The sequence below is a fragment of the Marmota monax genome, unplaced genomic scaffold (genome assembly GCF_021218885.2).
Source record: "Marmota monax isolate L192 unplaced genomic scaffold, Marmota_monax_Labrador192_F-V1.1 WCK01_AAM20220418_F8-fsc00193, whole genome shotgun sequence".
Lineage (NCBI taxonomy): Eukaryota > Metazoa > Chordata > Mammalia > Rodentia > Sciuridae > Marmota > Marmota monax.
Window position 1 is genome coordinate 1,372,980 of NW_026695203.1, and position 14,391 is coordinate 1,387,370.

The 14,391-nt window shown below is 39.0% G+C and overlaps 1 protein-coding gene across 1 annotated transcript in view; it reads left to right on the forward strand.

Moving 5' to 3' along the window:
- Positions 1-14,391, forward strand: part of Cntnap2 (contactin associated protein 2) — a 1,911,322-nt gene that overhangs the window by 1,080,753 nt on the left and 816,178 nt on the right. The window contains exon 10 of the mRNA XM_058574358.1: positions 2,284-2,455. Coding sequence (XP_058430341.1) covers positions 2,284-2,455 — 172 coding nt within the window. The remainder of the gene's footprint in view (positions 1-2,283; positions 2,456-14,391) is intronic.

The window sequence follows — 14,391 nt, forward strand, 5'->3', positions numbered from 1 at the left end:
ATTATTTCTTATTCCATAGCTAATCAACTCCCTCCCAATAAATTTACAACCATGGTTGTCTTTTCTTACTTGTCATGGACCTCTTCACGGGGCTGCTCAATGGCATAGTGGTGATTTTCCAGAGGTAGCAATCATGGAGACAAAATTGGAAACCAGCCTTGGAAGTGTCACGCATTGCCACTACTTGTAATTTCCTGTTGTCCTCAGGGGATATCCTAATTCAAGGTGGAAGGGGTCTACAAAATGTTGCAGATACCAGCTGGGCAAGAATAAATGGAATCCATGTTAGAAACTTAAATAATAATACGAGAGAAAAGAACCCTATATTTATTTATTTATTGTTATTTTTAAGAACCCTATATTTAATGAATACATAGTATTTTGTCCCATAATTATCTTCTCTTAGAATATACCTTATGTAGGAAAATGAAAGGACTTGACAATTTCAAACTTCAAAATTATCAAGACCAAACAAAACATTGTTCTGGGAAACTTATAAAGCCTTGTTTGGTGAACTTAATTATGCCTAATTTGTAGTGATCAGTGTTTGTGCAGCTGCTTTGCTGAAGAAGCTCTGTTCCCCCAAATATATCAACTCTTTTTGGAATCTCACAAAGTTAGTGGGGACATTCAGAGACACCCAAGTAATCACAAGAGCAGAAACAAATGATAGTCTTGTTCTGAGAGGTTACTAAAGTTACAGCTGGATGTTTTCTCTCTACTAAGTTTAGACATTAAGCCCCATTCAACTTTGTCTTGATTAAACAATTGAAAATCATATGTGTACATACAACTATTCTAATCAGCATTTTCCTAAAGGGACTAAATCAATGCAAATTTAAAAAAAAATGTGACTCAGAAGAAAATACCCACACACATGCGTGCACACACAAAACATATATTGATATTGAAATGGAGCCTCTGATTTTTAAAGTCAAGAAGTTAATTTAAATATAATCTTACTTTTATGTAGTACTGCATTGATGGAAAAGAATATATATCTTTGTGGTTAACCCTTAAAGGAGATTCAAATAACAGAATTAGACTTTAAATATTGCACTTGTTAGTTAAGTGGGAAAAGAGGTTTCTATTATACTATACTATTACTCCTAGTTAAAGAGACTAGGACAATTTCAAAAATTTCTTAATGGCCCATTTTTGTTTTCGTTGAAAATTCACTTTTACTTTTCTAGTGGGATATGTTGTTCTAACCCATTCTGTACAAAGGTTTTTTGTTTTTTTTCCCCTACAAATATAATATTGGATGAAGTGAATTTATAAATAACTTCAGATTCAAAAGCAGACTAATTAGTACATTTTCAATTCTTCAAGCCTGCAAATTTGGTATTTTAGGGACAATTGTAAAAAGTGGAAACTTTTGGGACTTTCTGAAGACACTTAATGGAATCTAGCAAAATCATTCCCGATGGCCCACAAATTCTCTCTGTAATAGAATTATAACTTTTGTCTATTGAAAAAGCATAATTGTAATTGCTTAGCAGTATTACTTTAAAGTTATTTATCAATAAAAATCTTACTCTCTCCACTCCCTTGTAACATCAACACTATTTGCTGGGGGTTTCTTCTTTTTGTCTCAGTGTTCAGTCTCTTTTAATTTTAGGTCTGTTATCATTTATAAAAACCATACTGCAGTAGTTAGCTTCTATAAGATGGATATTCATAACAGGATGCTGGTCGTTTGTCAGAATTTATGTCTCTATAATGTTCCTTTGCATTTTATAAATTGGGAAATCATTTGTGATGCAACTATGTCTTTGCATCAAGTTGCACATTGACTCATAAAATAAATCCACTTTATTGATTTATATCGCTTTCTGACATATGAATGAAAGGCCCAATCAATCCTGTTAAGAAAATGGGAGTAAATGCTGAAGGTAGAGGAGAAAGGAGGTGGATCGTTGAGAAAACCTGAAGTTTGGTGTCTTCTTCTCAGGTCAGGCTCAGGTGAGGACATGTAACAGTGACCTTGAAATGCCAGAGGGACAGAGAAATTGTCATAGTAAGAAAGACATCAAAAGAGAACTTTAGAATAATAGTTGATCCCAGAGACAGGTGTTCACCATTATAGTCATCTCCAGCTTCTTTCCCTGAATCACCTCACACTCTCAAGGAGCTCACTCTTCTGTGACAGGCACCATGAAGCAACATTCCAAGAAGCCCAGCATTTGGGTGCAACAGCTATGGCAGGTAGCACACCCACGAGGATCTGAGTAATGCATGCCAGACATTGATGTTAACATTTCCATTTCTTCTGTTTCACAGGTTTTCTGAACCAGATGAATAACTCAAGTCACTCTGTTCTTCAGCCTTCATTCCAAGGATGCATGCAGCTTATCCAAGTGGACGACCAACTTGTAAATCTGTATGAAGTGGCACAAAGGAAGCCGGGAAGTTTTGCAAATGTCAGCATCGACATGTGCGCCATCATAGACAGGTAAGTCTGTTCATCCTGCCTCAAGTGGAACAAACTTTACCAAGGTATTCCTTGGTTGTACAGCAAGTGAAATGCCCAGAAAAAAAAAAAGTTTAAAAAAAAAAAGAATGAAAGAAAGAAAAACAAAAAATGGGTGAACTAGGAATTGTCACTTGCAATGCCTATTAAGTATATTTGTGACATTGATATCATTGATAAGAGAATTATATCTACATGTGTGTGTGTATGTGTGAGTGTGTATTATAATGTCACTTTAGTGCATCAGTCTGCTTCAGAGAATATGAGCATCATGCAGATACTTTTGCAAGCAACAGCTAGGTTATGGTAGATCTCTGACACGTCATTTGAACATTTTCTCCTTGTCTTGATCATGATTTGACCTCAGCATATCATCCCCTCCAAAGACACTGCAAAGAAAAAAAGATAAAACATTATAAGATGTTTCTGGACAAATGAGGATTCATTAATGCAAAATATTTCAAATAATTCATTCTGTTTACAAAATGTGTGCATAGAAATATTACAATATCTAGTCTGTTTCAAATTTTTGCAAATCTGGAAAAGTGCTTTTCATAAAACCCTTAATTGAATTCTCACAATGTAGAAGAAACAACTTTCCTATGAGATACTCTGAGATTATTGTATACACTACCTTAACATACTTCTGAAAATGTCATTCATTAAAACATTAAAAGATTACATTTTGTGATGTTTTGTCTGTCAACAAATTACTACATCTAACTGTGAGTTAAAGTTAACCTAGTGACTTAAGATGACTTTTAAGCTATTTTCAAATTTTTTGAGCAAGATCTATCTTATTGTGAAATATAATCCCATTAATTTTATATTATAGAAAATAAAACTTCATTAGAATCTTTTTAAATTTTGAAATAAGATGACTCTTTCCTCAGCTTCCTCAACCCCTAGGCAGACCTTGTCTTTAAAATACATTTAAGTTGAGATCTTTGGGGGGCTGTCATTCACAGATAAATGAATCTCATAAATATATAAAACAGTACATTATGAGGTAAGTTTTCTTCCGTGTATTCTTAATAAAACTGTGTTCATGTGAGTGGTAAATCACAATTTATTGTGGGCACAGAATTTAACTTTTTAAAGCCTAAATATATTTATAATAAGACAAAGATATAACATGCCATGTATTTCTATTATATGCATGAGAATAATGATTATAATATCCTACACAGTTTATGTTTAAATAGAATTGTGATCTATTTTAATAGAAACATACTCCTAATTTTTGAGTCATTATGTGTTTGTTAGGTATTATTTCTGCCTAAGGCAAGAAAAGATGAAAAAGAAATTTTTCTGATATTAAACATTTCTCTACATAATTTAATAATTGTTTTCTATATAGGAAAATTTTATTTCTTCTTAATAGTTATACAATGCAATCAAGTATTTTAGTACCTAGTTTTTTTTTCCATGTCAGTAATTTTAATGACATAATAATTCCTGTGGATAACACTCAGGTCACCTCATTCAGCTTCACTTGCAGGCTAGATCTTGCATTGCTGTTTCAGTCAGAACATCGCATTATTGACCATCACAATTAATTTTTTAATGGAGAAGGGCAGGTGCTATTGAGATTTCAATGTCTTACTCTGATGGAGACAATAGGATCTAAATTGCCTCCCCCATTAAAAAAAAAAGAAAAAAAAGAATGAGACTTTGGTGAATGACAAGAATAGAGGAGGGCACTCCTGGCGAAGAGACCAACACAGAGAACACGTGGCAAACAGAATGCAAATTTTAATTTTTGGCAGATATAGCTCTCCCCTGCCCCAGATGGGTCAGTCCCAATATCTACAGTGCCAAGTTTCTTGTGATGGTGGGGCCAGGGGCATTTCTTTCTATCCTTTAGGAAGGGAACCTTGGAGATTAGCTGGGGGTAAATAGTCACATTGTCACAAATTTCCTAAGCTCATTAAGGAGATCATTTTCTGCTTGTCCTGTTATTTTAAGAGCAATAACTTTCACACATCACATACCAATAGGTACACTCAGAGCCTTGCTGAGCCTGTTGGTCATGTCCCCCTTTAGCTGCATCTCATTAGTGAGTCCTGGGGTTCAGCCTGTTCTCCTGCAGCAGTGGCCCTCAAGAGGATATCTCCTTATCAGCCAAAGCTTCCAGCTGCCCAGTGTCCACTGCTTAATTTTTAAATTACACAATTAGGCACTAAAGAAGCCTGCTTTGACTCTTTCTTACTTTTCTTCTTTCAAATTGCAGCTTGATTGATTGAGGAATTATTTTTGAGGGGGAAAAAAATACATGAGAACATGAGGTGAAAAGAAATGAAAGCTCTGCCACAGTCCTGATTAAAAAAAAAAAAAAAGTTTGGAGCTAACAAGAGCAGCTGCACCTGCCTTGATGAGTGGAATTCAGGGGAAGAGCTGGGGGAAGAGGATGCTGAGGGGTTTTGTCTGTGTGTCATACTGGAATACCCCATGATTTTTACTGTTTTTCTTTTTTTCTTTCTTTGTGCATTTGCAAGTGGTTTGTCTTCTTGACTTGCTTCCTTGCAGAATACAGCAGTGAAACAAGGAAAGAGTATGTTCCCTAAGCTGCAGAGCTGCGCTTTCTTCAACACTTACTTTGTGACTGCATATTAGACAGCAGGCAGCATTCTAGGCACTTGAGACAAATCCATGAACCAAACAGAGATTTGTGCACAGTTGAAGCTCACACACTGGGGGAGGAAGGGCAGATGGCGAGAGACAAATATAACTTTAAAATGAATATAATGAGTTTGAAGGACTAAGTGTTATGGGGGTGGGGGAAGTAGAGCAAAGTCAGGATTGGCATGACTGGAGATCAAGGTGTTTGGTTCCAGCTTAAGCGAACCTCACTGAACCCCAAATATTCATGTTAACAGAATTTGCCAATTTGTGAGCTTGGAAGGACCGAGGAAGGGCAGCAGGCAGGAAGACCTGCACAGCCCTGAGAGCCACATCCTACACCCTGCAGCTCATTGCAAGAATTTGACATTTACTCTGAGGGTACCAGGGAGCCACTGCAGGGCTCCCATTGAGCAATGACACCCTGCAGTTGGCACATCAAAAGCAGGAGTCTGGCTCTGGGAGGAGAAAGGTAGAAGCAGGGTGACTAATTAGAAGGGCCTTCTCATAATGCAAAGAGAGGCGCTGGCAGCCTGGACCAGGGGCCTGGTATCTAGGAAGACAGGTGTGGTCAGGTCTGAGTGTATTAAAAGGGGAGTCAGTAGGATGCCATGGTGGATGTTAGATGGAGGATGTGGGAGAAAAAGAGGAAATGAGAACACATCCAGATTCTTTGATAAGAACAACGTAAGAAAGGGAGTTTCTATTTCCTCAGATGGGGAAGGCCTGTGGTACTATGAAGGGACGATGAGGAAAAACGTCAGAAATTCAGTGTTGGTTGTGAGTAGGTTCCTCTGTTGGACAACTAAGTAGAAATGGGGAGACACAGTGGGATGTAACTATGGAGCAAGCCTGAATCTTCAGATTGCACAACGGTCCTCATGACTGACAGTGATCATGGGGCTCTGGGCCTTTGGGGTCTTTTTTTCCATCTCCTGGGCAGTCCCAGGACCAGAGGAGAAAGTGGTGGTGGGCAGGAGCCTCTCGGGACAGCTAGGTCTCTGGCTTTCACCTCTCAGTGATTTGCTCTCAGATAGGAGGATTTTCAACAAACCTTCAATGCTGGAAGGCTACTTGAAGAAAGATAAGCTATCTTGAAAACAAGCTCCTGTTTCTTTTTGCATCTTCGCCATCTTTTGTCCAATTCTGGGGTCAGGACATCATGACTCCTTATAGCAGACATCTTTAGGCACGGGTCCAGCTCCTATTTCCAACTGTGTTTTCATCCACGTGAGGTTGAAAATCTGACAGCAAGAGACTCTAGCAACACTCCTAGAACCCTCTTAGGCTCATTCACTTCCTCTCCCAGGGAGAGGCACCCGAAGAACCAGAGGTCATTTCAGAGTTGGGGAAAGCAGGGTGCTCAGGGGCTGGAGTGAGTTCCGGACAGTCAGTCCTGGCACCCATTGGTCAGGTCTGTACACTAGAAGAGTAGCTGCAGAAGACCCTGCTCTGGGAACTTTGTGGGCCCACGTGGTTGCTGGACTTGCTTTCTGTGGTCACACCCAGGAGGTGTGGCAGGAGGGCGCTGGCCTTAAGGAGTTGAGCTTAAGAGGTGGTGATCATGCTTGGGTTGGTTTGGAGCAGTGAGGTCTACTTACTCTGCAAGCTGCAGTTTCTATTTCAAGCCTAAAGCAGCCTCCACAGCTAAGCTGCCAGCAGGATGTGTTTCACTTTATCTTAGGCAGGAGCAGCGAAGTGGCACAGCCCTGGCTAGGGAGAGATAAGCACAGGTCCACGCTGGTGTTCTTGGGAAAAGCTTTTGTTTGGCTGAAGCAGAGGAGGCTCTGTCCCTCCAGCACCCTTGTTTAAAACACTCCTGATGCCTAGGGCTGAATGGGCAGGAAACCAGAGATCACCTGGCTGGATCTATATGCAGGGGGGCGGGAGACACTTAATCCTTGCTTATTTAAGTCAGTGTGAGTCAAGTTTTGTTTTCTTAGAGCCCAAAGCCTCTATCCTTTCCTCACCCTCAGCATCTAACATCAGCACAGCACCTTTTTGAATCAGAACACAGAGGGGCAGACTCCCAAATTTGCAAATGGCTTTGAAAGAAACAATGATTCTTTTAGGATACATTAAATTACATTCTGCTGATGTCCTCATAGCGATTGGACTAAAAAGCCATTTAGAGGCCAAAGCAGATTCATATTGTGACAGTTTACATTTGTGCATATCTTTTAACGGGGCTATAAAAACTAGAAAATGTAACTCATTAGAATTAGAATCTTTTTGTTCTTTTTTGTCCACCTCCCTAGTAAATATATTAGGAAACAAAACCAGTAAATATTCCAGATAGCACAGAGAGTGGAAAAGGAAAGATAAATGTCCCAACTTAAACACAGCCTACAAAATTACCCCTTGAGAAATTGTGAATAGACTGGATCCTATTCCTGAGTTAGCAATTAAGTCTTCATTATATTTTTGGGATGGAAGTGCATAATCACACACCCAGTATTTACTTTTTAATTCAATGGTTTCTTTTCACCAATGTCTACCCAGTTTGATTTGCTTTTCCTTGAAAGACAAGAATAAGTATATGAATTTTTATAAGAGCATTTAAATGAGGTCTGGGTAAATGTGATGGGAGATATCTCAAAACCAAGTTGACTGTGCTGGAAAATTAATAAAATCAGTCCTGAAGGAGGCCATAGTTTCTATAAAAGTAGATTTATAATTTCCAGTGTTTTATGGTAGAGTGCTTGCTCAGTATGCCTGGGTTTCAATGCCCAACACCACAACAAAAAATAAATTAATTAAAGTACGTTTTACTGTCCTTAGGTTTAAAAAAAATGTAACATTTTCATTAGAAACAAATTAATCTTCACTTGGTTATAAGCCCACATTTCTAGTAAGTAGCAGAAAAAATAAATAAACTTCAACATACAAAGGCCCTGTAACCTCACTTTTTAAAAAAGTATTCAGTCACTGTGGGATTCAAACGTAAAGGCCAAACTCACTTCTGGGGCCACTGTCCACCCTGAGAGTTCTCCTGGACCCCTAGCATGACTCTTGGGGGGTCGTGTATGCAACATCTGGCCATGGAGGAATGGGGTCTGCTCATGTGTCCACCCAGGGTCCTGCTGGGCTCCCTGGAGATGCCCCTGCCTGTGGTCAGCTCTGTTTCACTGCCCACTGCTGTGCCAACTGTTTCTCCTGGCTTTGGGATATGACTTGGCTAGTGCTGGCCTCAGGCTCCGGAATCTGTGAAAGGTGGCAACTGGACCCAGTTTGTCTGACACTGTCTCAGCTTTGGTTATGGGCGATGCACATCTGAGAGCCCTCTCAGTTCTGGTAAACCCAGGGCCTGAATCCACCTCTGTGTGTTCTGTGCTTTCTTTCCACCTCCTCCATCTGGCCCACCAGCCATCTAATAAGCATGTTTACAGACCCCCCCATGGATCTGTGCTGACTTCTGTTTTTCTTGGAAACTATATAAGAACTGAAGAGGGGGGGGGGTGTCAGAAATTGGGGCTAACTCTCTAGCTGGCTTTGTGCATCCAGGCCACCCTCTCTATGGACAGCAGCCACCCAGGCTGGCAGGAAGCACTCTGCCCAGGAGATTCTCTCAAGCTACCCTGGCCATAAGTCTCAGTCTCAAATTGAGATTCATTCAGTCAAAATATAATGATTGAAGATCATACCAAGCCATCCGGGAGGTAATGCTTAGTGATGGAGGGAAAGTGATTGATCAGACCTGTATTGTTGTAGTGCCTTGTTTTGGCCTGTGTGTCTAAGCTCTTATGGTGCTTCTCCTTTCTCTTAGACTTAACTCTATCAAACCAAAGCACCATGGCTTCGGACTAAATTATATCCACACAACTATTACATTTCTGTTGTAGTCCCAGATCCCAAGATGAACACTCCTAGCTGCTACTCCCCCTATAGGTGTCATTGATTCACTTACAAGACAACATGATAAAAAGACAAATAAACAAAACCAGAACGTTATGTTAAGGGAAACAGCCAGGCACAGAAAGAAAAATAGCACATAATCTCACTGACATGTGGAATCCAAAGTAGAGCTCATAGACAGGGAGGGTAGGACCAGAGTCACCAGACTGGCTGGCAGGCCTTAGAGAAATGATGAGAAAGGATACAAATTTTAGTTAGAGGAGAATAAGTCCAAGACATCTATTGCACAACCAGGTGTCTATAGTTAATACCATGTATTCTCAAAAAAATGCTAAAAATAGATTTTACGTCTGGCTGGGCACACAATCAGGAGCCACCACACAGCTTGTAGATTCAAACAGCAACTCTTTATTCCCGAACTCACACCAGCCGTCTACAATCACGTTCTGGGGAAATCCACGTTCTCTGCCCAAATCCACCCCCACTGGGCTTCTGTCTCCCAAAGAATACTGTCTAAATCCCGTGAGAACTCAAGGGGAACTCAGGCAGCAGGATATGCCCTCTTCCCAGCAGGAATAATCTTAAACCTGGAACCTAAACTGGGAACGCCCTAAACACGATTATCTTAAACCGGGAACACCCTAATCCGCCCTGGTCCTTGAGCAAGGTCACCTACATTCAATGTCACTGCAACATGGGGTACGCTGGCAAGGAAATTGTCATACCTACTTGGCTAATGGCTCCCAGCATCTCCCCCCTTCTGATTAATTAAACAACAAGCAATGTGGCTTAAGGACCGTGCCTGGTAGGTTGTCCAATTCAACATATGGTTCTTACTCGTCATCGGAAAACTGACCTTTAGGCGTCAGCCTCCTGTCTTAGGTTGATACCACTGCAATTGGATCATACCCGTCACTGACTACCGGTCCAGCATAAGCCATTGGCCCCCAAATTTTAGACCATCACTAGCAGAAGGGAGGAGGATACAGAAATGCCACGACACCAAGCCAATTGACGGCTCCTTGGGAAAAATTGCATCACTGGTGACACCATCAGCAAAGATATGCCAGCACTACCACAATTAACATGGGGTGTGCTGGCAAGGAAATAAAAATTGCATCACTGGTTAATCACTGTCGCAGATGTAAGAATGGCCAAGCTGGAGTTCTGGATATCAGCTGTTATGGATTTGAGTCAAATCATCTTCTTTTCGATCTGTAGAAATTGTTTTAGTTAATCTCTCTGGAATCCAAATCGGCTGCTGTTCTCCCTGTGGAAACACACAAACAAAACCCCAACTCCAGACAATCACTGGGTCAGGACCTTTCCATTGTCCTGTTAGAATATCTTTCCAAAGTACCTTAGGCTTATGTACATTTTTTGGATACATATGCCTTTCCGCAGCACTAAGTCCTGATGAATCCAAATTTAAAAAGTTTAGAGTAAAAAGCGTTATTTTAAGTTTATCTTTGGGGGATATATACCCCCTTCCAATTCCCTCTTTTTGCTTTAATAAGTATGTGTCTGTATCTAATAGTTGTCTTAGCTTTTTGCATTTTCTATCTGAAATACCTTACTTGACATTTTCAACCATTTTTTATCTTATTTCTATCTTCTAGTTTTTTTTTTTTTTTTAAGGTTTGAATTTTTACCCTTAGTTGCTTATTTTCCTCCTAGTTTTTTTTTTCCTATTTTGTGGGTTTAAAATTCTTGTCTTCCTACATCTTTTCTATCTTTCTACATCTTCTTTATCTTTTTTCTTTTTAACTTTCTATACTTCTGTCTTTAAAGTTTTTCACTTTAAATTTTTAATCTTCTTTATCTAAATATCTTTTATCCTATTATCTTCCCATTTTTTTTAAGTAATGCCTTTAAGATTAACTAGGCTTTGAATGATGCAATAAAGCAATCTTTTTTCCGCCATGAAGGTATCTCGACCACCTTCAATTTAACCTTTTAAAGCCTTTTAATTATCATCTATACTGTACTTTTAAATGTACTTTTTCACCACCTACAACTTCACTCTTTAAATGAGGCTTAGATTTTGTTTAAATCGCTTCAATGTTAGTTTACATGGCTGCCCTTCAACCAAAGGCTTTTTTGTTTTTTTAACTCCATTGAGAAGCTTTGTCTCAATCTGCCATGTACAAATACCTTTTTCTTCTTTCTTCCTTTCTCAAGCTTTTAAAGTCTAGTTTCCTCAAAATCTTTTTAAATGGCATTTTACAACTTTTACTTTACCACACAGAGATTATCTCATCTAGAAACATTTCTTTTTCCTTTAACCTTTTATATTAAAATATATTTCCACATCTTGAATCTTTTTATATCTCTTTTTTAACCATTAACCCTTTTTATAAATTCATATTTTGAAACAAGTCTTATAAAATTTCTGATTTAGACAAATTACTCCACTTTAATAAGATGAAAGACTTTCATGTTTTTTATGATACTATAATACTATAATTGAAACCCAACTGAAAATTTTTCTACTCTTTGTATATAAATTACACCTGATAGAATCTTAACTCTTAGTAACCTTGTTTTAGCAAAGACACAGACCAAAGCAACATTAAACCTTTTTTCCATTTACCAATTTATGAAAACACACATAATGTTTAAATATATTACCTTATGGAACTTAATAAGTAAAGAGTACTTGATTTCATATTTAGTGGTTGATATTTTAACACTTTAGCTTTGTAAATTAATTAGATGTCTGTAAAAACCAAGATCTTAGACAAATGTAGTAAACAGAACTAGCCATCTCTTTCTTGTTGAAGAAAAATCCTTCTACAGGATACCATGATGGTCCCATTGATATACTTAATAACTCGTCTTTAAAAAGCCATGGGCTACATTTTTGTATTGTATCAACATATGTCCTAACTGTTCTTGGTCTTACTGGGGTGCCTCCTTCCTCTAACAATTTATCTTGCTCGGAGGCGAACAACTTCAAACCTTGAGTCAACCATTTTCCCCAGTTTGCCTGAGAAAGTTCTAAGAACAGGCAACTTGAAATAAAAACAAAATAAATCAAAACAATAACACATTGTTTTTTGAATTGGTCACCCATTCTTTCGCTCTTCCTCAGGGGTGAGAAATTTCACTTACCTCTAAGCTTCAGAAGTTCCCCGTACGGGCCACCAAATGCCACAGTCTGGCTGGGCACACAATCACAAGCCACCACACAGCTTGTAGATTCAAACAGCAACTCTTTATTCCCGAACTCACACCAGCCGTCTACAATCACGTTCTGGGGAAATCCACGTTCTCTGCCCAAATCCACCTCCACTGGGCTTCTGTCTCCCAAAGAATACTGTCTAAATCCTGTGAGAACTCAAGGGGAACTCAGGCAGCAGGATATGCCCTCTTCCCAGCAGGAATAATCTTAAACCTGGAACCTAAACTGGGAATGCCCTAAACACGATTATCTTAAACCAGGAACACCCTAATCCGCTCTGGTCCTTGAGCAAGGTCACCTACATTCAATGTCACTGCAACATGGGGTACGCTGGCAAGGAAATTGTCATACCTACTTGGCTAATGGCTCCCAGCATTACGTATTCTCACCACAAAATAAAAGTATGTGAAGTCATGCATATATGTTAATTAGCTTGATGTAGCCATTCATAAATTATGCAGATTTAAAAATGATTCTGTGCAATATATATAGTTTAAAATTAATAAATTCTGAAAATATAAAAATTATAATAATAAAGACTAAATTAAAAAAAAAAAACTATTTTCACTTAAAACCTCTCAGGATTGTTTCCACTGTGATTAAAAAAAAAAAAAAAAAAAAAAAACACCTGTCTCATAAACACTAGTATTTCTTTAATGACAAATATTGGGCCACTTTTCTCTTCACCTGGGTCTGGATGACTGAAGATTGCCACTCTCTGGGTTGGATGCCTGCCTTCTACCTTTCCAGGCCTACTGCCCACTTCTGTTGTCTCTTTAGAAATGTTAATGTCAACAGTCAGGCTGGTACCCCCTGTGCTAGCACTTCTTTTACATGGGAAACAATTTGTCTCTTACTATTAGGTGAAACTTCATTACTCAAACCCTGGGCTTCAGGGGGAATCTCACTTTCCCTTTACAGTGATCATGCACAAGGGCTCCAGGAGGCAGAAAGTCTCCCCTACAAACTCTTCATTATTTGAAGCTGCACCAGCTCTGTGCTTCAGGCATTGGGACTTTGACCCAATCCAACTCCAAAGCAGCAAGAACAGGTGGGTGGGAACCAATTCTGGGAGAACTTGAGCTAATAAGCAATTTTCCAGGAGTGCAACTGGATTTCCTTTTGGAAAACACTCCAAGACAAGCTTCTCAAGATCCAAAACCCTAATCACCAGCTTAAAATGAACAAATAGGAAAAGACTGGTTGAAAGACCCCAGTTTTATTTTCTCATAGGGCAATTCATATGGTGATCCTTGATTCACTTTGTCATGATTCTTGTTGATTTTTTTTAAACATTATTTTTTAGTTGTAGATGGACATGATACCTTTATTTTATTTATTTATTTTATGTGGTGCTGAGAATTGAACCCAGTGCCTCATATGTGTGAGGCAAAGGCGCTTTTCTGCCACTGAGCCACAAGCCCAGCCAGATTCCCGTTGATTTTATATTGCAAATAGCTGTGTTCTTTCTTGTTTCTGAACAAATCAAAAGGCTAGTGGATTTCTGATAAACCATATTTTCTCATGATGGAAACAGTTTTATTTCTTTTCGTTCTTTCTTTTCATTTTTCTTTTACCATTTTACAGTTTCTTTGATTTAAAAGGTATATACAATATGGTCCCCTCAATTCTATGTTTTATACCTTTCTTCATAACAAAACCTCTTTGGATGATATGTTCAGAAAAGAAAAATCAGAAATAACAATATGAAACTAAATGTTTAAGTGCAATGTGTCTGCTGATCAATGAAATGCTCAGGAGGAGGATGTGACCAGGAAGGAACCAGAAAAGCTACAGAAAGTATAAGAGGAAAGAAAAGACAGAGCACCATGCACCAGCCACCTGCTACCAGTCAAATCCCTGGCCACAGTGTGCTCATCTGATCAGAGCTATTGCTAACATTAGACTCTGGGCTTTCTTTCTGATCTTTCTTGGCCTTCCTGCTAACCCCAGGCTCCTGTCTGAGCTTTAACTCTATTGAAGAAGCCATTTGGTTTCTTTTAGAACGGACCCAGAGAGGATCTTCCTGTTTATGCTGACACATTTGAGTCATGGTCATCTCTCTCACACAAAGGCATCACCTCAATTTCTAAAATTATTGACACTGGAAGAGGTTTCAGGAGTTCCTGGGCTGGGGTTAGGGGGCGGGGGACCTCAACTCAGGACAAGTGGGATCTGGGCAAACAGTGCAGAAATGAATTTAAGGATGCATTAGTTAGGCACAGTAGTGATTTATTTACGAAAGTAGAGATACATT